The sequence below is a fragment of the Coturnix japonica genome, chromosome 19 (assembly GCF_054131305.1).
Source record: "Coturnix japonica strain WE chromosome 19, WE-NBRP24, whole genome shotgun sequence".
Lineage (NCBI taxonomy): Eukaryota > Metazoa > Chordata > Aves > Galliformes > Phasianidae > Coturnix > Coturnix japonica.
The window spans coordinates 10,054,290-10,079,717 of record NC_140681.1 but is presented as its reverse complement, the minus strand read 5'-3'; the positions used below and the strand labels follow the sequence as shown (position 1 = coordinate 10,079,717).

The following is a 25,428-nucleotide window of genomic DNA, read 5'->3' as shown; positions in this document are numbered from 1 at the left end:
TCCAACCCCTGCCATTCTGAGATTAAGCTTTGTGAAGAATCTCATTGAGCAGTGGGAGCATTAATCTGAGCCATGTCTGTAGGTGGGATAAGTTAAACAGTTGTCCTCAGTCTGTCCCCACTGCTTTGCAGTTCATATCTATTGATCTGTCTTTTCTCATCTCGCTAAATGGATTATAGTTTTCCTCTCTTCCATCTTCTGTATGACCCATTCCACCCATTTGTCTTCCCAGCCGTGTTCTACTCCCCGATCGATCACCTGCTCTGCACTGAGCTCCTCATGCTGCTCACAGTGCTGGGCAATGGGAGGGCGGGTGAAAACGCAATGACCAAATGAACCCCTCTGAGTCTGGGCTTCCCAGGAGCAGGAGAGCAGCACCAGGAGCCAGACTACCCCCAGCCCGGTTACATCAGACCCATGTTTAATTTCCCCCTCCCTCTGACTCTAAATGTGTTCCTGAAGGCATCTTCCTGGGGAAGAAAAAAATAATAATAAAGATTTAGGAGCTCGGTTTGCAGAAGTCAGCAGCCTCCAGAGGGCTTTCTGTCTGGCTAATCCCACTTCCACAATCCTGTTTAATCCTGATGCAGCTGCTCTCTAAAAAGTGCTCGTACTTGAAAGCATCCCGGTTGTTGCACTACAATGGAAGCTGCCTTTATTACAGTACTAAATCTGTAAAGGATCAGACAATGAAATTGGATGGAGGCCAGAGAGCACAACTGCCACTGTCATCCTGGGTTAGCACTGATGGAAAAGTAATTTGTTTCCCAGAGCAAGTGATTCTCTTGCTGAATAGATTGTGTTATTTGCAATATTAGCAAAGAATTTTCAGGGTAATTGTACTGACAAAAATAATTCCAGCAGACCCACTAGGATAATCCTTCCTATTTTTTCTCATCACTTATTTTACTAATTTGCTGATTGCAAGTCTATTAGCGGTAGAAATACTTATGAAATGGAAAAGCATCACTGAGCCTACGGTGTGAAATTGAAATTGGCATCTCCCAATCCTAGATACTGTGGGGTCGGCCTGGCAAACACCCGCACCCCACCGTAAAGACATGGATTAAACAGGGCTGAAAAACAAGCAGCCCTACGCAAGAATAACCATTCGGGCAAGTTTCCAATGAGTTAATCAAAGCGACAAGATGAATATGATTGCCAATCATAGTGGGGAAATCTGTTCCTTTCACTGAGAACTTATTTTAAAGAGATCTTCATCCAGAGGGATTTATACTGCCCTGCATGTGTGTGCATAACTCCCATTAATGTCAATACGCATTATATACGTGCACAATGAGGAAGGGAGAGGTCCTTGGGAGATTAGCATTTTACTGTGCCTTATATTCCAGGCCTGTGGTGACAGTCATGAAGCTGCTCTGCTCTGCTGTGCTTGTCCTACAGCTTCATCCCTACTGGGATGAACCATACAAGTCTTACTGAAGGGGTGTTGCGTGGTTTCCCCCCTAAATGTGCACAGTGAAATGAATTGAGAATTTCAAATCATTGCTGACTGAGTCAGAATACAACCCTATGATGGCTCAAAATCAGACGATCCCCTTTGCACCCTCTGAAGCTGCTGACATCTGAGGGACTCTGGCTGGCTGGCAGCCCTCACAAATGGGCCCAGTTTCAAGATGAGGGCAAGTTTTAGTGTGGATTAACCTTAGGCAAGTTTTATTGTGGATTAGCCATCAAGCATGAAGGGAGCGTAGCACCTCCTGGATCGCACTGCTGTGTGCTGTGATATACAGCACTGGTGTGGTGTAGTGACCATGTGCAGAGGAGCAATAAATCCTGTTATTCAGACATATTTAAATGACACGTCAGCTGTCGGGAAATCCATATTTCACTGCTGTCATCATCAGAAGCTCATATTTCATGGCCACGGTTTAGCTATAAAAGTAATTTTTTATCCTAAAGTGTTCAAATGTGCTACAAGAAATCTCCTGCAAGTCATCTCTGTGGATAAGTTATGAACAGACAGAGAGCCAGGAAGCTTCTCTGAGCTTTCTCCTTTGACACCTTCCACCAAGGGGTAGCTTTAATGAAGAAAAGTGCTGAGTTCTGTGGGACTTGATGGCAGATTCACTTAATGAATTGGCTTTTCCCACTGAGAACCTTCACACAAGATCCTGGCCACAGCCAGCACCTCCCTAGCAATTAAATAGCCCGTGGATGGGTAATAAATGCAGTTTGCCACTGGAACTGCTGACATGTTCGCTTCATCAGACTGACTTAACACCTCGCTCTGCCCGTGCCAGACCTACATTAGCTTTCTGTTGTTCCTTCTCTTTTTATTCCAGCCAAACCTTTTCCAAAGGCCTCTTCCCCCAGCCACAGCCCCTCCAGCAGTTACGTGAAGAGCACTTCATCTTCCTCCACAGGCTTCGACTACTCCCATGACGCCGAGGCTGCTCACATGGCTGCCACCGCCATCCTCAACCTCTCCACACGCTGCTGGGAAATGCCGGAGAATCTCAGCACCAAGCAGCAAGAGGCACCTGGCAAGGTGAGTGGGGACCTGGAAGCTTTAGGTAGGAGAAATACCACTTTATTATCGCTATTATTATTATTATTTCTCCTTCCATTTTGACCTTTAAATAGAGAGGAAAGGACGTTATCACATATTGCCCTTTCCCTCCTGACTTGCTTTGGGTGACGTACCGTTTGCAGAAGGTAATCGTGGCTCTTAGGATGCTCTTAGGAGGTTCAAATTATCCATCTAGGATGGGTTTCAGTTGCTCACTGCTCCATATCTGATGTCATTTTAGATTTCCCAGTTGCATCAGGGGAGCACAGGCTTTCCTGAGGTCCTGTGTCTCATGCCCAGCCTTGGGCAGATGATTTGGATGCCATGGGACATCTTAAGTGGCTCTAGATGCCTGTGTTCAGGCAACTGAGTCCAAATGCATCATTGATTTTAAGAGAGGGGTGTGTTTGCATGGCACGTTTCTGAAAATCTTAACGAAAGAGCATCCCTTCCCATTCAGTTCCTTCTAAGTGACTGCAGAAAAGGCAGGACATGAATAACCTGCTCCCTCGCTCCCCTGTGATGAATGGGGGCAAGATCCCCTTAGGGAGTTCTTGGCAGGTGCTAACACTGGGCACATATCCAACTTTTCAGTCCATGGACATTGAGGTGGATGAAAACGGGACTCTGGACTTGAGTATGAACAAGAACCGCAAGCGGGAGAGCACATTTCCCAGCAGCAGCAGCTGCAGCAGTAGTCCCAGCGTGAAGTCCCCAGATGTGTCCCAGCGCCAAAACAGCACCAGTGCCACGAGCAGCACCATGACCTCCCCCCAGTCCAGCCAGACCTCCCGCCAGGATGAATGGGATGGGCCCATTGACTACACTAAACCAAACCGTCAGCGGGAAGAAGAGCCAGAAGAGGTGAGTGGTGGCTCTGGATGTTTAAGTTACAAATCTCAGTGGAGGGATGAGTTTCATATTTGCTTGTACTGTTGTCCTGTTTCCCCCACCTCCCCTCCTTTGTCATTTAACCTCTTGGCTGGGGTGCAGATGGAGACAGGTTTGAGTCCACCTGCAAGACCTTGGTAAAGCCAAGTGTAAACCCTGCACTGATACACTTTGAACACTTCTCCTACAAAAAGGGGATGTCACTGTTTGGCCTCTGGATGAGGACTGAGGTGCTTGCAGGCCTCAGGAGTGCTGGCAGTGCTGCTTTAACTTTGGGCTGGGATGATCCTGGGGTCCTTTCCCCACTGCAGCTCAGCAGCAACAAGCACCACTGCAACCACTTCTGGCTGTTCTCTTGCAGTCAGAGCCTGCAGCCCATTCTTTTGCCTCCTCGGAAGCTGATGAGCAAGAAGTGTCGGAGGAGAACTTTGAAGAACGAAAATATCCAGGGGAAGTTACCTTAACTAACTTCAAGCTTAAATTCCTCTCCAAGGACATCAAGAAAGAGCTGCTCACGTAAGCCTTGCCTTCTTGTCTCTTTTCCCAATGAGTATAAAAACACATCCTCAGTGACAGCCAGGCTGGTTGCAGACAAAATTTGTCAACAAATGCACTGTAAGAATTAGAAGTGTAGCCACCTTTCTTGCTGTGACTGTTCTGATTTCATCTTAGGGCTTCAAATGAAAGCTTAAAGGGAAACCCTACTTTAATACAACTTCTAATCCTTGAGGCAAAATCCGTTCCCCCGTGGTCTTGAGACTGTGTAGTGATGAAGGGCAGTTCCTAAGGAGTTCTGTGCTCTCTGGATTCACAGCTACAGCTGTGCAAACCCCTGTTCTCCATGGTATTTTCCTCTAGGAGTGTTTCTGGCACAATGGTGGAGCCTATCCAAAGTTCCAACCTCTTGTTTTGGGACACTGAATGATGCTGTGAAGCTAAAAGCATCCAGAGGAGCTCAGCACCTTCCCAGTGCAGGCACTGACCATACAGGTGCCTCATTGTGTAATTACTGAAGAGCAATGGGTCCCGTTGCAGTGATACTGCAGGGCCATGAAATGTGAACTCTGGCTACAGCAGGATTGCTGCTATGTTGCATTATAAATTGGAGAGATCTTATCTAAACTCCTGTCTGTGTATTCATGGCTTTGGATGGGCAGAAAATAGACCCAGGTCTTTTTTAGATGACAAGATGCTCTGCATCCCTGCTGATCCCCCAAAGTCATGGTCCATGTTTAGAGCTGCAGTGTGAATGTGTCCCCATTCTCATGGCTGCTGGGATCAGTCTGAAGGCTGTGGTGCTGAGCTCTCCCCTCCTGGTGGATTTGCAGTGCATGGGCCTCCTTCCTGCAGCCTGACCTTCCTATATGCTAAATAGGAGAAAGCTGGCGAGCCTTATTTTGCTGACCTTATACATTGCTGCACATTACTTGGCTACGCAAGCAGGAGGCTGATGGAAGAGCGTGGCCACACAAGGAAGAGGTCCACAGGGGCAAAGCAGCCGCTTCCCTAAATGAGGGAAGCAGAAACCAGCTGTCCTATGCAAAACTCTCAAGGCTTTTTGGAAACTCAGCAGTGATGTGAATAGCAATTCTTGAGGTAGAACCTTGAAGACTTGCAGTGCTTTAGTTTCATTTTGAAGGGCAAGAAATTTCTTCCCTGGAATAAATAAGTGGTGTTATAGCCAACCCCAAGCTGCCTCTCCTCATTTAGTACCATTGCTCCTCTCTGGCTTGAGAGCTGTAACGAATGATCTGTAGTTAAGCCAGAAGCTGTCTGTGTCTGATTGATGCTTGGTGTCTTGTGCCGTCCCTGGTGGGGATGTGAAGTTGCCATCTCTCAGCCCTCCATTGGCAAAGAGTGGCTGAGATACATTGCTGCTGCTGAAACAGCACCGAGAACCCAACTATTTTAAACACTTTCTTCACATTTACCAATGTCAAAATTGTAAAGAATTGTGAACTTCTGGGAATAAAAAAGGGAAAAAGTCGGTGTATTTGCCTGTGAACAGGACCAAAGGCAAAGACACTCCAATGCGGATACCAAGGAGGGCTCGCATTCTGGGGTGAATCAATCCCTTTCCAGCACTTACATCTATTTTGTTGTTGTTGCCCAGTTGCCCTACCCCAGGCTGTGATGGCAGCGGACACATCACGGGAAACTATGCCTCTCACCGCAGGTGGGTTCACCTTTTTCTCCGTGGTTCAAACTCTAAATGCAACTTCAGTTTTTAGTATGTTTTTTGACCACGTGGACAATTTGGTTCTGTTTCCTCCCCACTTTCTGTTCCCCTCCTCCATCCCCATCCCCCAGCCCTTTTTCTTTTTCTTTGTTTCTTTTCTTTTTTCCTTTTTTCTTTTTTTCTTTTTTCTTTTTCTTTTTTTGGCTTATCCAGATATTCCATCTCTTCTCTTTCAGCCTTTCTGGTTGTCCTCTTGCTGACAAGAGCCTCAGAAACCTCATGGCTGCCCACTCTGCTGACCTCAAGTATGTTTGCGCTCAACTTGGAACTCCTTTTTTTGCTTTCCTCCCCCTCCCCCTCATTTTTTTTTTTACCTCTCTCTACCTTCCCTGCTCCCCCCTTTGTGCTCTGCTTTTGCTTTTTTATCCCCTCCCTTCTCTTTTCAAAACTGAACTCTGACTGCAAGGAGCTCTGGTGGAGCCCAGCTGTCACATTGGGAAGATGGTGGCACGTGTGAAGGGGTATTTTGGGGAGAGGGTATTAAAGGGCTACTCAGAAATAACCCACACCTCTGGCAGGCTCCATTAAATAAAAATAAGCTAATTTATTTTTCATTTCATGTTTTTTTGGCCAGCTCTTGTTCCCTAAATCTGTGCCATCCCCCTTTCTATTCATCATTTACACACTTTGGTGCTGGGTACAGGCACAGGTGGGAAAACACTGCCAGAGCATAGCAAAAAGAAGCCAACCCTTTCAGAGAATACGGTATGCTAGTTTTATGCTATGCTGTTGGGGATCCAGTGGCAGAGATTTCCATTCATTGCCATGGGAGTATGACTGGGCAGGGCAGTGGGAACAAGTGCATGGTGCTTGGTGAGACAGGATCCGGAGCAGATGTAAATGGGAAGAGCTTTTTGCACTGTTAATGGGTAGCAAAAGGCTCATGGAGGCCTGAATGTCTTTGTTGTCAGTTTTTCTCTGGAAGGGTGTAATCCAGCCTTGGTGTTGACATTCAGATCTGTTTCTCCTAATCCTGCTTTCAGCTTTACTCCCAATGCTCCTCATTTTCAGGAGCTACCCTGCCACCCAGGGGAGATTCCCAACTGCTCCCCTAGATCTCACCTAGATTGGTGAGGACAGGGGCACAGAGCAAGAGATAGGGAATAGGATTTGGAGATACTGCAGGTATCACACTCAGAGCTATTCCATACCTTCAGATAAGTTCAGATAAGGCCATGTTCAACATCTTTTATTGTAGCTTCTATTCCAGGGGTTAATATCCCTTATTTAACAACAACAAAAGCTCCAGGCTGAAACATGCAATAAAAGGTCTCTGTCGGAATGATTTGTCTCCAGATAATTAAAAATCAAAATCAAATCACTCTTTCCCCCCACCTCTTTAAGAAGCCCTGAAAGGCAAAAGAAGTTTGGTGTTTTTATCATTTCATCCCACCCTGAAGCTAGAACAGCAGAGGATCATTGTGATTCTTTCTCTACTTGTATATAACAGGGAAACGCCATGAGCACGCTCCCCTCTCTGATTTCCAGAGTTGGGGGATTTGGATAATACACCCTGCTGCTTCTGCACCAGGCTTGAGTCTGAGCAGTCTCACATAGCCCCTTGTGCTGTTCCCTGGGTCAAGCTTTGAGCACATCACCTTTCCCACATGCTCCAGCCTCACAAGCTGCTGTGCTGCCACCCCGCTGCCCATCAGGTCGCCGATGCTCGGGGGCACTGAGCACCCACACGTCTTCCACCTAGTGGTGCCAAGCCAGGCAGTGGCAGCCTTAAAAGTAGGGATCAATAAAGTGGGGGCACAAAATATCCCCCTGAGAACAAGGAGCCTTTGCAAGCTCGAGGCAGCAGCTCAGGCCCCCCTGCCCCTCCAGCTCCATGCGCTTAACTTGAGCAGCGCTGGCTAATTGGCAGCCTTGCACTATGGCCCCAGCGAGGGCTCCTTGCTTCTCTTGCTGGTCCCCATGACAACTTTTATGCCTCACCTACAGCGTTTGGAGCAGGTCTTTGTGCTTGTGGTACTTCAGAGCCCCTCACCTTCCTCACTTCTGTAGCCATAATGATGCAGTGCTCAGCTCTTACCATTATTATCTTCGCTCCTGCTCTGTGGTGCGTAAGCTTTTGTGCAGGGCTGTGTGATCACAGAGGCGTTCTTCCAGGCTTGGCCTTCATTCATGTTGCTGAGGACTGGATGCTTACTTCCTAACCCATGATCATGGATGCAATGGATGGGAAGGGACCCAAGGTCCCCTTCAGAGTCCCCGTCCCTAACCCACAATCTCACAGTGAGGACATAGTCACCCTTTTTTTCTTTTCCCTTTGTTATTTTCCAGCATTGGTGAGTTTGGGGCTCTGAGGTTCCTCCTGGGTTGCCCCCAGGGAGCTTTGCCTCCCCACATCACCCAGACCCAAAGTAACCCTGGGGGAGACACCTCTGTGGCCAGTATCATGGTTGTGGGATATCTTTGGGGTATTTTGCCCATGCTTATATCCAGCTCAATGGCACAGGATGGCATCAGTCATCTCCCTACATCTTTCTCTAGAAGATGGGCATTGCCCTGGAGGCCTTTTCTTGCCTCCCTTATTGTCCATTGCTTTTCAAGGCGGGGACAAGTCCAGTATTTGCATCCCTCCCCACATCCCCATTCCTCCCCACTCTTCACCTGTGATGCCCTCACCCATCAGCACAGGGACAGCAGTGCTGTATCTATCCCAGCATGGCTGCTGTTCCTGTGGAGGGAGAAGGGGCAGGGAGGAACCCTGCTTTGGTGCAGCCCCACTCTGTGTGTGCCCCCCAGCTCACCACAGCCTCCTTTCCTCCGCAGGTGCCCTACTCCTGGCTGTGACGGTTCTGGTCACATAACAGGAAATTATGCATCACACAGAAGGTAAGATCTTCTCTTACATTATTTTCTCCTTACTTTCTTTCTGTGTGGCTTATTTCCCCCCCTTTTTCTTTCTTTCTTTTATTTTCCCTCCCCCTGCAGTGGGCAGAGTTGTAAAGTTCTGAATAAAACATTAATGTTACTGACAACTGAAGCCTATTTTCATCTCTTTAATCTGACTTTTTTTTTCCTTTTCTTTTCTTTTTTTTTTTTTTTTTTTTGATGTTTTCAGCCTCTGATTAGAAGCTCCCTTCAATAGAATAAAAGACAAAGGGTCAGATTTTAGCTGATGCAATGTTCCTGTTAATAACGCTACCTATTTATGACTTCTATTATCGCTTTATAGCATTAATAGCGGAGATCTGAGCCTTCTGTTTCAACAATTCCATTAAACATTGCAGGCTGTTAGCAGATATCTTCTTATCTAGACACCGTTAATTACTGTCCATCTCCTCAAATACACGTTATTTTTTTCCTCCTGACTTCTCCTCGTGATGTGAAGCTGCAAAACGAGAGAGATCAAAACCGCGTGTGAAATTCGGGGGAAGCTGATGAGGTGGGGGCCCTGCCAGTCAGACAGCCCTTTCTTCTCTTTTCAAACACAGTCTGTCAGGCTGCCCTCGTGCCAAGAAAAGTGGGATCAAGATAACCCCGACCAAGGATGATAAAGAAGATCCGGAGCTGATGAAGTAAGTGTGGACAAAGAGAAAATCAACGGTGTTGGACATGAGGGTAAAAACTCACAGTTGGCTGAAATGCTGGAGGCTTTCAGGGTGGCAATGGGCACACGGGGGGTGCTGGCATGGGTAAGGTCAGGGCTTGGTTGCCCCACATAAAGTGTGTTTTGTACAACCTTGGCTATTGCTGAATATTCCGAGCTGGAGAAAGGAGCTTTGAGAAGCGGATGATATTTGAGCCATCTGCTCTGTTCTCACTCCTCTGTCTCCAGGAAGGAAAGCTTCCGAGCTAAATGAACTGTGTGGTAATTAGCAGGAGTTAGCGGAGTTTATTAAAAATTAAGCGACCTACTTGAGAATCTGCTGGGGAAAAAAAAAACCCAACACCTTTTAGACTCAGTCCTCAGTTGCTGGTGGTGTTGCAATGCCATTTTGTGACACAGTGAAGGAAAGGAAAGGCAGTGAGTGCAGCTGTGCTAACGTTGGCTGTCGGGCTTTTGAGCTGATGGTTGAGGATGCAGCCAGCAGCTCCTCCTGCTTTGCAAGAGATCACTTCCCAGTGCAAAGGGGCTCTTACAGGGTTTGCTTGCTACAGTGCAGCTGGTGCTTGCACAAGAATGCTTCCCACAAAACCAATGTTCTTCCCAGTGCTTGGGGCTGTCCTTGATGCTTGACAGTGAATGGGGGGAAGGAATGTGCTGGAGCATTGCTAGGGATGGGGTTTTTGGATCCCATAATGACCCCAATGGCCTCGCTGTGGTTCTGCTTCTCTGCTTAATGGGGGTTGCACGAGGACTGAAAACACCTTCTGATGTGCTGCAGAACAAGGAGCAGCATGGGCTGCTAGTCCTCTGCTAGTCCCAGAATATGCAATGATTCCTTTGCTGCCCATCAATTTATATCAAGCTGGTGCTTCGTCTGCAGCAGCAAGATGTGCACCGTGCACACCCCTGCAAGGATGCAATGAAGAACTTTGCCTCCAAATCTATTCCTCTGCTCTGAGCAGCTCTTGGAACCCATCTGAGTTTTGCACATTGCCACCAAGGAGAATGTCATTCAGTCCCCATTATTTTGCTGCTAATCCTACCAGTAATTTGCTATAGATGTTGTGGAACAGAGCACATCAACCTTCAGCCCAGCCCTGGCACCAAGCGGAGGCATCCGCACTTCCCTAATTGATCAAGTGCTGCTTCTGTTAAATAATAATAATAAAAATAAAATATATTTTAAAAAAAATTTAAAAATGTCCGAGCCAGCTGTTTTGCACAATAAGGCTCTGGCTTATTTATTTTTTTAACAATGAAAGTGTAATGAAAGTTAAATTAACAGTGTAAAATATGGAACGGTTGGGCCATAATGGCCGCATGCTAAATGCTGGGGTTTGTTTCTCTCTCTTTCTCTCGTTTATTTTTTCCTCTCCTTTTCCTCCTGAGGATTCAGTAATTTGCTCGTGATCATATAAAAGCAATGATGTTATGAATTTACTGAGGATCCTGCTGGCAGGGATATTATAAGTGAATTGTGCTGCATTTGCAGCTGATTAAAATCGAGATCAGCATTTTTCAAATTATCTTGGGAAAATAATGGGTGTGCGGCTCCCCCTTCTGCTGTCAGCTCCTTTTTGCACGAAATATAAACAATGAGGGGAATCGTTGCTGTGGTGAAACGGAGCTTGTGATTTCCAGGAGTGGCTCAATGGGTGTTTTGCTGGGGTAACTCAAAGTCCTTGATTACTTTCAAGCTGAGGACAAGGGGTTATTTTACATCTCTTACCTTTTTATAGGGTAACTTCCCTTGAGTAATAAACTTCTAACTGTATTTATAATTGACTAGCATCTTTAAACGAGTGCAAGACGCAGCAGAAAACGTAATAGATAGTCAAGGCTCTGCTGAATGGCCGAATTCGGTCAGTGTGCCATTAGGTGGGGAGCTAGCAAGTAAAGCATGCCAATTAACATTGCTCATGTCAGCGCTGCCCCAACCACTCCAGCGCCATTTCCTTGGCACCAATTGGTACTGGATGCATGGGATGGGCAGCAATTCCTGCTGCTGCCCAACCATGAGCATACAGTTCGCTGCCAATGTGTTTGGTGCGAGTGGATCATCCTTGGGGTGCTGTCAGGATCTCCCAAACCTGTTATTTACCTGCTGTCTTAAGGTGTGGGGACATCATGGCTGCTGCTTTTTGGGTGTTTTGCTGTGAGTGTGGCAGTGGTGTGACGCCCGCTGGTTGTCTTTGGTTCATTTTAGGGGAACAGCGTAGCTCTTAATTTCCCATCTGCTTCCCATATCCATTGCTGTAAAAACAGCACTTCTGTTCCCTGAGGGGCTTTTTCTATTACGTATTTGTTAGAAGTAACTAAATATCTCTATCCCTGCCTGCTGGTTTTTGACTTGAAAGCGCCCCTCCTTGCACACCATGCAGCTCCAACCCCACGGCACCAATGGGTGTGGGATGGCACTGAGCAGTCCCCCTGCCCAGTGTTAAGCCCCAGCTGTGACAGAGCTTGCTGCCATTGTTTCATTGCTATTCGTAATCTCTAGCCACATAGAGACCAGTGAGTCCCACAGACTCTTAAAACCCATGCAAAAAGATGTCCAAGCTGATGCAAAGCAATACTTGCTTTCCACCTTCCTCTTTCCTGCTCATCACTGATATCCTTCCATCCCTTTTTACTCCTCTTCTATAATTTCTTGTGCCCAGGTGTCCGGTCCCTGGCTGTGTTGGGCTTGGACACATCAGTGGTAAATATGCCTCCCACCGCAGCGCATCGGGCTGCCCCCTGGCTGCCCGAAGGCAGAAGGAAGGATCCCTCAATGGCTCCTCATTTTCCTGGAAATCACTGAAAAACGAAGGCCCAACCTGCCCTACCCCAGGCTGCGATGGCTCTGGCCATGCCAATGGGAGCTTCCTCACTCACAGGAGGTAAGTAATTACAGAATCAGTAAGGTTGGAAAAGACCTTCAGGATCACCAAGCCCAGTCATTGACCCATCACCAACATGCTCTCTAGCCACGTCCCTCGGTGCCACTTCCCCAATGTGCTTGAGCACCTCCAGGGATGGTGACCCCACCACCTCGGTGGGCAGCCTGTGCCAATGCATTACTGCTCTTTCAGATAAGTTTTTCCTAACATTCAACCTTGGGATCACCCCGAGTGTGGCAGTTTTGGAGTGAATTTATACTGAGCATCATTCCACTCTCGATGAAAGCTCAGTAACCGGTGCTTTTAATGCTGCCCTCAGTCAGGATGCTCTAAGGGCTGTTTTCTGCATGGGATAAAAACACTTAAATGTTTTAACTTTGCAGTAGTGAAACGTGAATTGGACAAAATCATGAAAAGCAATAATGTAGTGTCCTTCCATTAGCACTCCAGAGCAGTTCTTCAGCAGCCAAAATGGGGGTTTGATGCCCAATCCATCCAGACTCATTTCACCTTCCTCGCCTGTCATGCCCTCTCTTTTAGAAAATAACACTTTTTCTTTTTTAATCTTTGCTCAGAGAAAATTGCTCTTGCTTTATAAATGAGGACCTTTGTGGCATTATTCATAAAGCAATTTCCTCTGCACCATAAAAAGCTTTTAGAAGAACTGTCTCACAGCATGAACTCCACCGAATGGTACGCACTCTTGTTGGGAACATAAGCACCTATAAATACGGAGAGTTTATGAAACCCATTTTTACTTGTTTTTCAGTTTGTCAGGGTGCCCAAGAGCTACTTTTGCTGGGAAGAAAGGAAAACTCTCAGGGGATGAAATTCTCAACACAAAGTTCAAGACCAGTGATGGTAAGGATTTTCACTCGTTTTATTTGGCACGTGTGTTGGGGTATTGAGCCCACTGGCATCTCTTCATATCTTTGGATCTACAAGCAAATCCTGTGCTACAGGCACCCATTTTTTGGATTGCTTCAGTACTGAAATAGTGAAATTTGAGTGTTTGTTCATTATTTTTTGTAATTTAAAAACAAACAAACAAAACCAAACATTAAAAAGAGAGCAGGATGTGCATTCTGTATTGAGGATGCGAAAGCAAAGGTGTGGACTTGGTGAGCTGTGATGCTTACCCAAAAGCAGAAGCTGACCGCCTGCCTCTTTCCCTCCCACAGTTCTAGAGAACGATGAGGAGATCAAGCAGCTGAACAAGGAGATCAGCGAGCTGAATGAGTCCAACTCAGAGATGGAAGCAGCCATGGTGAAGCTCCAGTCGCAGGTTTGTGCCTTTGGATGTGTGCCCAAGCTCCCAGCAGAGTGCTGATGGGTTGCAACCCAACGTGTTCTTTGCTCCACAGATCTCCAGCATGGAGAAGAACCTGAAGAACATTGAGGAGGAAAACAAGATCATAGAGGAGCAAAACGAAGCCCTGTTCCTGGAGCTCTCAGGGTTGAGCCAGGCTCTAATCCAAAGTCTTGCCAATATCCGCCTTCCGCACCTGGTAAGAAACTTGGGCAGTGCTCAGCCCCAATTGTTGTGATCAGGGGAGCCACGCAAGATCTGGTTCACGATAAGGCTCACATACAAGTAAAGTGCAGGAGAATTTTTCTATACACACCTACATGTCCTTTATAAAATCAGTGCTTTTGCCTTATCTCGAAGCTTTCTTTGTATCTCCCTTTTGTTGTCGTTTTCTGCTGATCTCCCTTTGTGTCTATTATTCTGTCTCATTACATCTGGGAGTATTATCACGAAATAGGAAACTTTATCAAGGGCACCCAGTGCCTTTTAGGCTAAGACAGCACAAGTGGAGATCAGGAGGGATTGGATTTCAACGTCAGAAAGATCTTACGGCTCCCATTATTATGCAGGTAGTTTCAATTCAGTTTTGAATAGCTGGCAGCCAAAGAATGGCATTCTTAAAGAGAGTGTATTTTGTTTAATTTAACAAGGTCTAACAGCCCACAGCGTGTTACCACAGAGTTACTGCAAAATGAAAAGGCTGCATTAAAATAGCAAAACCACAAAAGGCTATTAATTACCTTCTCTCTATTCCCAGGAATGTAATTACTGTTGTCAAAAACAGGTGTGTGCAGGGGGGGCTGCATGCTGGTTGGGAAGCTGTCCTCTTACAAGTTATAGCTACCATCACCATGATCAAGAGGGACAAGCTTTTGATTTCTTTTTTTCTGCCATCGTATTTTTGGGAATCCTTTTCATTGGGGTTGGTGTTTAAATTCAGGCTGGTTGGAGACGTGCCATGCTCCAGCAGAGCTGTTTTGGACACTATTCATCCAGCTGCTTGACTGGCACAAAATGGCTCACCAAGTGCTTTTTTTTCTTTTTTTTTGGTAAAGTATTTGATGCATAAAGGTCAAATAAATTGTTCAGCAAATATTTTTTACGATGTTTCAGGCAACTCCAATTAAATAAGGCCCATCAGGCTTGTATGCTCATTTTATCCTGGTCTTTTTCTTCTTCCTCCTTGTTTCCTTTTTCCCTGCTAACCTTGAGATAGATGTTTGCTAGGGGTTCCAATGATGCCCCTCCAAAGAAGAGTGCAGACCTGAGCTTGAGGTGCTGGCTCCCGCCCTCCCCCCCCCTTTCATTTCCTCCATAATTCTCCAGTGCTCCCTGCCTCCTCTTGTCCTCCAACCTTTCTTTTCCATGCCTCAGTCCACCCTCCAGTCAAACTGTCTGCACACGCTTAACCTGATGCTATTGATAGTTCCATGTGGCCAATGCATAAATTCAAGCAAGGTCCCTTCCAACCAAAGCCATCCTGTGTTTCTCTCCCTGCTCTACTACTAATGTTTCTGCTTGGCTTTTCTGACTGCAGGAGCCCATTAGTGAGCAGAACTTTGATGCATACGTGAACACGCTGACCGACATGTACACCAACCAGGAGTGCTACCAGAACCCAGAGAACAAGGATCTGCTGGAGAGCATCAAGCAAGCCGTCAAGGGCATCCAAGTTTAGTGCCCAGCGATGGGGATGGGTGGGCAAGTGGACTGTAAGATGGAACTTTCCCTCCGAGTATTCAGGTTTACAAGTTATAAAACTTGTTTAATGAATGAAAAACAAAAAACAAAAAAAAAGCAAAACAAAACAAAAAAACCACACAAGGACCAAAATATAACCAAGAGGCCATTTCTGAGACATGGAACTGATCGAACTCAGTGTTCTCGTTTACTTAACTTTGGACCTTCTTGAGAAAAGTGGGATTTTTCTACCTGGACCATGAGGTAGACCAGGATGGAAGGTCAAATTCTCCATGGGCTGTGGGGCTTGGCAGCTGGTGAAGAGCAGGTGTCTCTCATGAGTTGTCATGCTTTTGCAGACTTGATCCAAGGGTTAAAACGTCACAAGAACAGGGTTTTGTCTGATCCAAGACTAGCGTATGACTGGCTTAAACCCTCATGTTGTCTATGGTCGTATGTCCAAATTACCTACTCACCCATGAATTATGTTATATGTTGCTATAAGTGCTGGAGCTGCAAGCTACCTGTAAATCTGAACCTGTGCTGGGCCTCCCAACCCCAGGTTTTCAGATATCCACTGGGCATGGGAACTCTTAAGTATTATAAAGTAGCTTATTTTTATTTTCTGAAAGAAATCTGAAGAGCAGTTCTGGATCTCCAGTGGAAAGCGCAATGGAAAAAAGGTTCTCAGGGAAGCTTTTGGAGTTTGCAACTACAGTATTCCTTTGTCTGTCTTAAATATGAGAATAGCTATTATGAATAGGCCAATACCAGATATTTCATACAGAAGAATTCTTAATGTGTCATGGTCCGGTGTTTATGATTTTTTGGAAGTCTGTTTGATGACAGTTCTGGTTCTTTTCATTATTGTGATCATCCTTACAGTGGCGCAGTATTGCCAGTCCAGAGATCATACATCAATGCCAGAGAACGTTTGAGATTGCGATGAACTAAAAAAGAAAGAAACAAGCAAAAACGAAAACCAACAAAAAGGGATGTTAATTGATGGCCAGCCAAGTGCTTACCTTAATGTAAATCAATGGTTGAATTCTTGCAGATATCCACAAGGCGATGGGTTTTTCTTGGTTTGGTGTTCTATGTTTTGTGCGAAATCACAGCAAAGGCACCATTCTGGAGGTAAAAAGAAAAAGAAAGCATTCAGGTATTGGATATTGTTCCAAAGAAGCATTCTGTAACCTCGGTACGCACAAACCAGCTGGTGGAGTGAAGGTGTGACCTAAGGAAATGAAGGAGAGAAACCCCTGTGGGGTCCCAACATGGGTGTGTTCGCTCCCTGCATTGCTCCTGGTGGCAGCGGGTAAGATTTGTGTGGCCGATGCTAAAGGCAAAGCTGTGGTGTCATTTTGAGCCCAATTCTGCAGATAATTATGGTGCAATCCGTGATTTGGAGAGGTCAGTGGGGAGCTTCCCATTGACTACAGCAGGCATGGGGAGCAGTGTGGCATGGATTGGTTGCTGTTGGGAAGTGCCGTGCTGAGCCATTTGCAGGATCAGGCTCCATGAGTTCACCCATTTTAGAACCCATTCCAAGTGCAAAAAATGAATACAAAAGAAAGGGGAAAAAAGACAAACAAACAAGCAAACAACAATGATAATTTGAGGTGTTAAAAACACGATGTTCTTAACATGTAAATAGAGTCCAAATTGATTGTGACTGCAATTCACTTAGTATTTAAAAGTAGAGAAATTGCACTTCCTGGAAGAAAGAGAAGGGGAAAAATAAAACAAAAAAAGTAGTTAGTTGAATTATCCTGTAAATTATTTAATTTTGGCAAGATGTATGTAATTTATATTGACTACACCTTACGTTACCTTTTTTTCTATTTATTTACCTTTTTTTATTTATTAATTTTATACTTACTTTAAACTGGACACAGCACCGTTGGAGAAATAAACCAACAGAAACCAAACACACACACACACACAAAGATAAAAGAAGCAAAGAAATAAAAGTTAGAAATTAAGCCTTTTGACCATAAAAAAAAAAGGATATTCCCCAAAAAAATATATATTAGAAAAAAAAAAAAGAGAGAGAGAGAGAGAGAAAAAAAAACCTGCTATCTACAACTCCTACTTGGAATTTTGATGCAACCGAGTTATTTTTTATATATTTTGTTATTTATTCTTTTAACGACGGGAATTTTTTTAAAGATATTTTATAACTGAGACATTTTTGATAAGTTTTTGGTTTGGTTTTTTTGCTGGGGTTGGGGCTAATGGGGAAGGGGGGGGGGAAGAGAGGTTTTGTCAGCTTTTCTTTTCTTTTACGTTCGTATCGTTTCAGGCACTGATAACAGGAGATGAGAATTCTGTATTTATTATTTATTTAATATTTAAGTCGGGTTGGGGGGAGGTGGGAGGGAAGGGGTTGAAACGAACCGTGCTCTTGTTGTATATTTATTTTGTTGTTTGTGTGTCGGTTACGTGATGACTGAGTACTTGTTTATGTGAAGGAATACTGTTAATATTTAAATAATAAAGAGTCGATTGAAAGTTATAGCAGGCTACATGTTATTCTGTGAGAACGAATACTGTGATCTACTTTCCTCAGGAAATGTATTTTGCAGACAGAACTTCCTTATGTACTGGCAGGGTTATTTCATAATAAACCCCAGTTCTGTTTGTGACTTTAGTTCCTATGGTCTTTCTTCGAGCTGCTGCCAATGTCCCCAACATGTCCCCTGCGGAGCTGTGGTGCTAAGCAAGGAGCTGCCATTGGCAGCATGCATGCTTTCACCTTCTGGATTTACTCAAAAGATTACAATTATTAATCTTGGAGATTTAGCTGGGAAAGATGCTGGGAAGTGGTTCTTCTGACTGGGTTTAACAGGCATGGTGGGGATGGGTTGTCAATTGGACTTGGTGGCCTTAGAGGTCTTTTCCAACCTTAATGATTCTATGATTCCCTCATGTCTGTTATCCTAGCTGCAATGTTCTCTGGTTGTCCTGCTCAAATTGCAGATCTTCTTCACTGCAGGAAGAGTTTTCTTCTGTAGCAATGCAGGGTGTTCATCACCACTCACTTTGCTGGAGCCAGCATTCTGAAGCCACCACAGTTTTGGCTTAGCTTTACTAGAACTGGAGCTTCCAAGGTGAAATAAGGTAACTCACACAAAGGCCATTTGGAGCTGAGGGAGATGGGTTAAATGGAAATTTTAAGTAGATCCGTCACTGAGAAATTTATTTTATTAACGGGGCTGAAACTTCCTGGTGTCCCTGGGGGAGGCACAAGTGCTGCAGGTCATGGAGGAGGAGGTGGCCTTGCTGCTATGGCACAGACATGAAAAGGTGGAGTGAAATGACGGCAGAAGGGTGAGAACTGCAGGCAGGAATCCTCAGAGCGAATTTCTGAGATCAAAGAGGATTCTTGAAAGTCTTTCCTCCAACACATACATATACTGGGTGCTGCAGGGATGCTTCTGCTTCATGCAGGTGGATTTATAGGGTGGTGGAGGAGAGGATGTCCATCCCAAAGCTTTGCAGGGCATGGGAGAGAGCTCATGAGTTAACAGCAATTAACTTTGCAAGGGACAGTAGAGTACACTTCCCAAGGGCAGGGGCTCTTTGAGGTTTAGCTGGACACCTCATAGAGCTTATGGGATCCTATTCCCTTCACAAATGGCTGCATATCTCAAATGGGGGAAGCACGCAGACTTGTGCGATGGTTCATCCAAAGTGACTGGTATGGTTTATTTCTGAAGGGCATATCACTATGTGTGTGTGTGTTGGGGAGGCGGGGGTGGGGGGTTGATAGACTTTGCACTACCAAGCAGTTCATTGTGCCAGTGTTTGATTATGATGATAGAGCTAACAGGCCCGCTCACTTGTCCTTTCCTAACGAATTGGCTGTGCTGCATAATAGAGCGGTTAGATTCATGTTAAATTGCAGCTTTGGGAGCCATCACTGTGAGATGTTATCTTCTCTGAACTGGCGTCCTTTATTGCAGGGAAGGGAATTGAATGGGTTTAAGATGGTACACTGTAAGTTTATAGGTGTGCTTAGGAGAGCTCTTCAGCCTTTTCCAGCAAGTGGAAAGTGAGAGCTGGGTGGCAGAGGAGAGCAGGACTTTCATTTCAAGGATGCAAGTTGAAAGATACTTGGTTCTTTCTATAAATCATTGGTTGTTGTATAAATTATTGACCAATGTGCACGTCATTTGGCCTTGCTGGATACCACTGTTAATTGTTAAAAGCTGCTAATGACCTATCCCTCCATTCTTCTGCTCAAGTGGTGCCTTCCATTTGTCAGCGTTCACTCAGCTGCTCCTTGAAAGCCATGGGCTGCGATGAGGATTTACAGGTGGGAGCAGAGAGTTTCTTTGCCAGCCTTGTTCTATCTTCCTAATTGTCTTCATCCTTCTCATAAGGCTCCTCTGGGTGATGTCTCAGGCCTGGGTCACTCGCTGTGGGGACACCTCCTTCTCCATTTGGTTCTCTACTGGGGATAGAAAGCAACCATGCTCTACAGAGCTGCCATTTGGCATTGAGTTTGGCCCTAGAAGATGGAGATGAGATCAGGGAGAAACTCAGTGTGCTGGGGAGGCAGTATGAAGGGTTCTGTCCTGCACTTGTTAATGTACTTGCTTCTCCTACACTTTTATGACAAAATATATCCTGAAACGACCTCCCGCTTTGTGCAGAAGGGCTCGTGGGACCAGAGCTGCATTCTTCAGACAAATAGCTCTCGTTATTCCAGATGCCTTCATCCCCTTCTTTCAATGGGATGAGTAAATCACCAATTGTTGTAAAAATGGTAGTATCAGATTTAAAGACGTTTTCATCCCTGTCAGCTAGGAAGTATAACAACCATCAAAGTCTGAACTCATTTATGTAACTGCAACAGTCTTTTGTTTGAATGTCAGTGGTTATCTGGGATGCTCTGCAGAACAGTGGGCCATAAAGGGACAACGAAAGGACACGCAATCTGCATGAGCTCAAGGGTCAGCACCAAGGCTCATAGCACACAAGGAGGAGCCTGGCCACACTGATGTTTGATACCTGATCCCACAGCCCATATTGAAGCCAGGATGTGCCAAAGCTTTTCATCTTTCTACTCACAGTGAGTCCTGGGATCTACCCCAACTAACATAAGTAATGACCAACCATAGACTTAAATAGGGGCAAACCTGGACTTCACTCCAATTCAATGGCACTGGCCTCAGGGGACCTAATTTTGGTCTGAGGCTCATCCAGCACAAGCTCAAGGATCAGCTCCTTAGATTTTGCCAGTTGCAAGAGGGGCTCCTTCTTGGGCTTCAGCACTTAATAATCCAGCCCAAACATGCTGAGAGTGTTTAGCAATTAAATAACATAAATCCTAAAGCTAGATTAATAAACAGTCTAGGCTGTCTAAAGCAGTTTGCAGTGTGGAGAGAGAAAACTGTAAAATATTTATTACTGGGTTGGGGATGAAGTCATTAATTTAATAACTACACGTTGCTTTCTTCTTACAGTTGTTAGCAGTCTGGAGGTTACAGAAGATTAGGTGAGAAACCCACTGCCTCCCGCCGAGAGGAGCCTTTCCCATGAAAGCCAGAGCCCAGCTCCCATCTGTCACCCCATTACATTTGGAGGTGGTGAATATATTACTGTGCCGCTCAGAGAACTAAAACAAAACCAAATTTCTGCTGGCCACATGGCAACCCTCCACGAAATTTAATGAGGACGCTGCCCTTTGTGTGCTGGGCCACTTCCAACAGCTGTAGAGATGACGGCAGGAAGATCTTGGCTGTTGCTCATGGTAGTGATGCCTTCGAGCACCAAAGCTTTGCTGCCTGAGATCCTGTGACACCGACAGCAATGTCAGTGCCTCCCTTCCCTCTGCTTTCTCAGTGGGTCTTTGCCTTTTCAGGAGAGGGAACAAGAGCATTATTCTGGTCCCTGCTGTGATCTGATATTGGGGAGCTTCCAGAACTTGAACATCAGCATCCTGTTTAGAGTGATTATGGATGGAGCCCTCTGATGAGCTCGCTCCCCCACTGACAACTGCAATTCATGGTGATGCTGCAGCAGAAGTCGGGCAAGGGGTGAGGAAGGGCACCTGTTGGTACATTCCTGGCAGAATTTGTCATCGTTTCACTGGGGAAAAAGCAAAGAGCTTTCATCTCTATGCAGTGCCTGGGGGAAAGCAGGGTGCGATGCTGCTGCCAGCTGCTAATGCGCCTTTGCTGACTGCAGAGGTAACCAAATCGCCTACATAACTTAATTGAATCATTAGCCTGCTTGGACAACAAATAAAATACAAACAGGCATGTTCCATGAGCATGGGATGCAGAACAGAGGCTGTGTGCACAGAGATATGGGGGCAGGCACCCAGTCCAGCTGCAGCCTCCTTGGGAAGACTGGCTCCAGCAGAACTGGGTACCCATCCTTGTCCTTGTCACTGTGGGAGGCAGAAGCCTCAGAGCACAACAGGATGCTGCAGGGCTCCTGGCCAGCTCTGTCCCAGGCACAACATTGTCAAAGCAGAAACGAGTGGGAGCCCTGAGTGAGCATCTGAAAGAAGGATGAGAGGTCAACAGGAAGAGATGGGAGCCAGAACTGAAGGGTAAGGATGGTGAAAGGCATCCACATGCCCCAGAGCAATGACAAGCATCTGTAGACCAGCAGCGATAGACAATGACTTTCAGCTTGCACCATTTGGTGTGACTGTCTTTCTTCTAGGAGTGCAGTGAGGACCAAGTCGCCCTGTTTTCAGGTCATTGACAACTAATCCGGTTGACTCAAATTATCCTTGGTGACCACCCCCACAGAGAAAGGGTTCACTTGAGGTTTGTGGGCAGCTTCGGTCCAAAACTTGCTCTCAAGGCACTGCAGATGGGAAGCTCTGGATGGATGTTATGCTATTGCTTAGTGACATCAGCCTGTGCTTTAGCACTGAGTGTGTTTTTAGTGGTACCTGAAGCAGGAGGGGGGGGATAGGGACAGAGAAAAGGAAAAGGCTTGTGCCTTTCCTTTCATTTCTCTTATCAATGCCACCATTCAGTTCCGCTCCACATTGTCAGCCGTTATCACAATGAGCCAAGAAAGTGCACAGCTTCAGCCAGGAGGAAAAAAGAACAGGTGAAATTCTGATGTTGTCAGCTAAAATAGTTTCCAGATGAGCTCTGCCCACAAAGAAGCACCACTGGAATGAGTTAGCTGCTACATTTTGCATTTGCTCCTCATCCTTCCTCTCAGCTTCTAACTCAAAGTGGAGTCCTGACATTGCAAAGCACTGATAGAATTAGTCTCCCACAAACTGCTCACTGGGGCTTGTTAGCTCGATTGTTAATGCTAAATTCTTATCAGAGCCACCTAAAAGAACATTAATCAAGAAAGGCTGAACTCCCTGCCTGGGTCACAGAAATTTAATTAAACCCCAAATAAAACTGGAAAATCATTTTGAAAAGAGATGAATGCAAAAATGGTTTTCATCATTTAACTCTGTATCTTCGTAGTTCAAACCCTCACCCGTGATTTCAAAGAGAGTTTTGCTGGTCCAAAGGTGGGGGTAGAAAAGCAGCTGATTCTCATCCAGTGGAAATGGAAAACACAAAAACACTGATTACAGCTTGCTAAGCACCAGGACCCACAGATGTAAAGGAGCACAATGCCCTTCCAAGTTAAACACTAATCCTTTAAAGTAAGATTGTGTTATGGTTATGGGTTCGTGGATTTGTATCTGCTTTCCTTTTGCTGTGCAAAAGGACTCATGCAATTCTCAAGCCATTTGTTCTGAAGACATATGTACTGGTGTCAGTGCATGTGGTGCCATTAAGACTTTATGGGAGATACTGTGGGCAGTTCTGGGACCTGTCTTTAGGACAACAATGCATTTATCCTTGAACAGGTGCAGGGAAAGACTGGCAGGGTGATTAGTAGAACAGAGAACCTGCCTTAGGACAGGAGATTAAAAGAGCTTGGCTTGTTTAGCCTAGAAAAACAAAGGTTAAGAGGGGATATGATTGCTCTTCATAAATGCATTCAGGGTGGGAAGAAGGGGAATGATTTAAGTTAGAGGATAATGCAAGTGGGAAATCAAATGAGGTGCACCTTGGCCAGGAATAAATTCCCATCAGAAATAAGAAGATGTTTTCCTATTGCTGGAGGAGGGAGGAAGGTCTGGGGAAGGTCAGACAGCTGGGAAACCTCCGAGGTTTGTAAGGGATGGAGCAATTCTCTGCTCTGTGTCCCCAGCCGCAGGGAATTTAGTGATGAATTTTCACCATCAAATATGGTGCAGCCAGGAGGCTGCTGGCTGCTCTTTCTTTTGACCAGGCAGGACTACATAGCAGCTCTCTGCCTTTCAGTTCTGACATCTCAGCTAAGTGAGATGAATCCAGGTCTTTATGAGTCCTTTTTCCAAGAGGCAGTGGTTATGCACAGGGCAATACAGTGCAAATCAAGACATATGTTCTTCCTCTTGGTTCAGCAATTACTCACAGAGCCCTTTGATGAAGTGAGGCTAGAGGGAAGCTTTAGGACACACACACGTGCGCTTTCTGCATAGGCAGAAGGATCCAAGGTGATCAGCTGCTGCTGTGCTCAGTGGTAATAGTGGTGTAAATCCATATGTCTCCGTGCATTTACATGTATGTATGTACATGCATATGCATGTATGTATGCATATATATAGATAGTCTTCTGAGCGTGGTACAGTGCCAAGGTGTCTACAAAAGGCAACAGAACGTAGCTTGAAAAATTAAAGAAGGTTAAAAAAGGGGGGGAATGGTGAAAATATAACCCTATGATTTAATGCTCCAACTCTTAATTTATGGGACTCATCCCATCACTCACAAATTGCCCCACTGATCTAAACCGTAATCTGCATTGCAAAGCTGCATGTCAATGCAGCTGGAGATCAGCCTGATGGCCCCTGGCTTGCATGCTAAAAGTCATTTTTCCTGTTTGCTCTTTCAAATGGATAAAAACATCCCGTTTTAACCGATCATCACCCAGGTGAATTCCAAAAGTTACATCACCGATCCCGCTTGGCGAGGCTCGCAGTCGTGCCCGTTCTGCTGGGGACACCTGGCGGTGTGAGGCTGGCAGATGCTGTGTGTGCCAGCCCAGTGTACCCAGACCCTGCTTTCCTCATCCCACTTGGATCTGCCTGCTCTAAGAAGCATCTAGGGCTGTGCAAGCCCGGGATGGATAGCAAAGCCCTCAGTGAACCATAAGGACGGAGGGAAGGTCTAAGCAAAGCGCAGGAAAAGGAGCAGCACAAGGCATCTGCAATTGCAGCAGACCTGGTAAGTCATGAAGGACACAAGGAGCTGCATCAGGGGAGGCTCAGGGCTCTCAAACAGGCTCCCTACAACAGTTTTTACCCAGCTTTTAGCATTTTTTTGTGCAAAAAAAAAACCAAAACAAAACACAAACCCAAACAAGCTGCTTTTTTTTCCAAGCAACTCTGCTGGGAAAAGGAGCAGATGTTGAATGGAAGCCCTGGAATCATATGTGTATAGAGTTTGTCTGTTCTGCATTTGCAGATTTCAACTGCGTTGCTATTATGCTTGAGTGCTTTTCTTATTAAACAAGACGAAGCAAGCACAATCAACGTGTCCTGTTTTGGTTGAATCAGCAAGGAGGAGTTTCAGTGCTTGCTCCACAAATAATCCCATTCTCCCAGACAGCTGTCTTCTGCAAAATGAAAGTGCAGACATCTACAGTATTACCCAGTGCCTGTTAGCATGGAGTCTGCTGTTATCATGTTAATGAAGGGAGCTGAGATAATCACCTTAACGCATAAATACATCTCTGATGCTGATTCACTTTCTTCCTATTTGAGTCTCATTTACCAGGGCAATCTCTTTTTTTCCCCACTGTAGACATGTTGTGTCTGGAAGGATGGCTTTTCTTTCCTTTCTTTCTTTCTTTTCTTTATTTTCCTTCCTCCCTTCCTCTTCCTTCCTTCCTTCCTCCCTTCCTCCCTTCCTCCCTTCCTCCCTTCCTCTTCCTTCCTCTTCCTCTTCCTTCCTCTTCCTCTTCCTTCCTCCCTCCCTCCCTCCCTCCCTTCCTCCCTCCCTCCCTTCCTCCCTCCCCTCCTTCCCTCCCCTCCTTCCCTCCCCTTTCTTACAAACAAATAATCTTTAGAAAACATAAGAAATCTCCTGACTAGCTGTGGTTAACCCTTCTCATTTTGCAGCCATACACAGGACCAAATCCTGGATCGAAAGCCAAATGCAGACAATTTTGCCCTATCTGCAGCCTTAGAGGTCACACATCCCATAGCCTCAGCTGACACTCTATGGGCCACTTGTAGATGAAGAGATAGACAACATTAGAGGATAACTTGTCCTGAGGTGGGTGATAGGAACCACCTCTCCC

The 25,428-nt window shown here is 45.6% G+C and overlaps 1 protein-coding gene across 19 annotated transcripts in view; it reads left to right on the top strand.

Moving 5' to 3' along the window:
• The window catches only part of MYT1 (myelin transcription factor 1), a 52,038-nt gene extending 35,366 nt beyond the window's left edge, over positions 1 to 16,672 (top strand). For 9 of the 19 annotated variants that reach the window (XM_015881707.3, XM_015881708.3, XM_085519708.1 and 6 more), the window contains 12 exons: positions 2,307 to 2,512; positions 3,128 to 3,397; positions 3,786 to 3,940; positions 5,538 to 5,600; positions 5,840 to 5,908; positions 8,445 to 8,507; positions 9,110 to 9,193; positions 11,886 to 12,107; positions 12,877 to 12,968; positions 13,289 to 13,392; positions 13,472 to 13,615; positions 14,954 to 16,672. In XM_015881707.3, coding sequence (XP_015737193.1) covers positions 2,307 to 2,512; positions 3,128 to 3,397; positions 3,786 to 3,940; positions 5,538 to 5,600; positions 5,840 to 5,908; positions 8,445 to 8,507; positions 9,110 to 9,193; positions 11,886 to 12,107; positions 12,877 to 12,968; positions 13,289 to 13,392; positions 13,472 to 13,615; positions 14,954 to 15,094 — 1,613 coding nt within the window. In that variant the 3' untranslated portion in view covers positions 15,095 to 16,672. The remainder of the gene's footprint in view (positions 1 to 2,306; positions 2,513 to 3,127; positions 3,398 to 3,785; positions 3,941 to 5,537; positions 5,601 to 5,839; positions 5,909 to 8,444; positions 8,508 to 9,109; positions 9,194 to 11,885; positions 12,108 to 12,876; positions 12,969 to 13,288; positions 13,393 to 13,471; positions 13,616 to 14,953) is intronic. The other 10 variants (XM_032448584.2, XM_085519703.1, XM_085519713.1 and 7 more) reach the window with 3 other exon arrangements.
• Positions 16,673 to 25,428: the final 8,756 nt, after the last annotated feature.